General features: G+C 40.1%; 1 protein-coding gene across 1 annotated transcript in view; it reads left to right on the plus strand.

Annotated features, from left to right (window-relative positions):
- Nucleotides 1-1,081, plus strand: part of NOS (nitric oxide synthase) — a gene marked incomplete at its 3' end in the record, with an annotated part of 74,111 nt that overhangs the window by 72,252 nt on the left and 778 nt on the right. Inside the window, 1 exon segment of the mRNA NM_001204541.1 lies at nt 883-1,025. Coding sequence (NP_001191470.1) covers nt 883-1,025 — 143 coding nt within the window.

Genomic DNA, 1,081 nt, shown 5'->3' on the forward strand with positions numbered 1-1,081 from the left:
CTCTTGTAACACCTCTAATCTGCGGTACTTATATGACCTTATTGTGTTGCAAGTGCCGTAAAACACTTACTAAAACTAAAACTAAACTGATACGTTGCTGTGTCCCTCTCAGTCTTCAATTTTCTCAGAAGAAAATGTTTCGGGATAGCCCCCTTGTGCTTAAAAGCGACCAAATGATCTAAACTATGTCGATAAAGAGGCTTAACTCACACGTCCTACATTTAAAAGAAAATGGTTACAGCTCTACACGACGAAACGAGCAATGAAAAAAAAATCTTTTAGGAACCCCAACAAAAAATGCAAAATTAAAAATAGCAGCGAAACAAATCAAATTGTGGAAACACTTCCAGACACAAAAGCCCAACCATGACGATCGACCTACGTCAATGTAGTTCTCCCGTCTCGCGCGTCTCCAATTTATCCAATTTATCCAATTATTTATCGAATTTCCTGAGCTTTCTCCATTTCGCCACTGGGATTTTCCCCATCGTGCACCTGGAGATCTTGAACTAATACAAATTTATGGCAGTTTGATCTCGCCATCTAGAATCTAAAATGTGCAGCAATCTGTCTGGAAGTGGGTGGTTGGAGGGTGCTCTTGTGTGGTTTGCTCCTTCTTTCCTATCAAACATCTATCGTCTTTATCTCCCCTCCTTCTTTTTAACGTTTTTGACTCTCTTGTAACACCTCTAATCTTCGGCACTTATATGACCTTATTGTGTTGTAAGTGCCGTAAAAGTATTACTAAAACCTCTAAACGTTTAGTACAAGATCTGATTCTGTTTGGAACGAAAATCAATTGGCTTGTTTCGTCGTGGGGGGGTGCTTTTATTTCTGTTTTTTAAATTAATTTTGTTTCTGTTTTTTTTGGTTTTGTTCTTTCAGCAATGTGTGAAGCTGGGCTGGAAACCTAAGTACGGCATGTTTGATGTTCTACCTCTGGTTCTGTCGGCCGCAGGTTCGGATCCGGAGTGGTTTGAAATTCCCCCAGAGCTTGTTCTGGAAGTGAACATGAAACATCCCAAGTGAGTGATTCATACTTTAATACTCTCTCTCTCTCTCTCTCTCTCTCTCTCTCTCT

The sequence above is a fragment of the Aplysia californica genome, unplaced genomic scaffold, assembly GCF_000002075.1.
Source record: "Aplysia californica isolate F4 #8 unplaced genomic scaffold, AplCal3.0 scaffold00397, whole genome shotgun sequence".
Lineage (NCBI taxonomy): Eukaryota > Metazoa > Mollusca > Gastropoda > Aplysiida > Aplysiidae > Aplysia > Aplysia californica.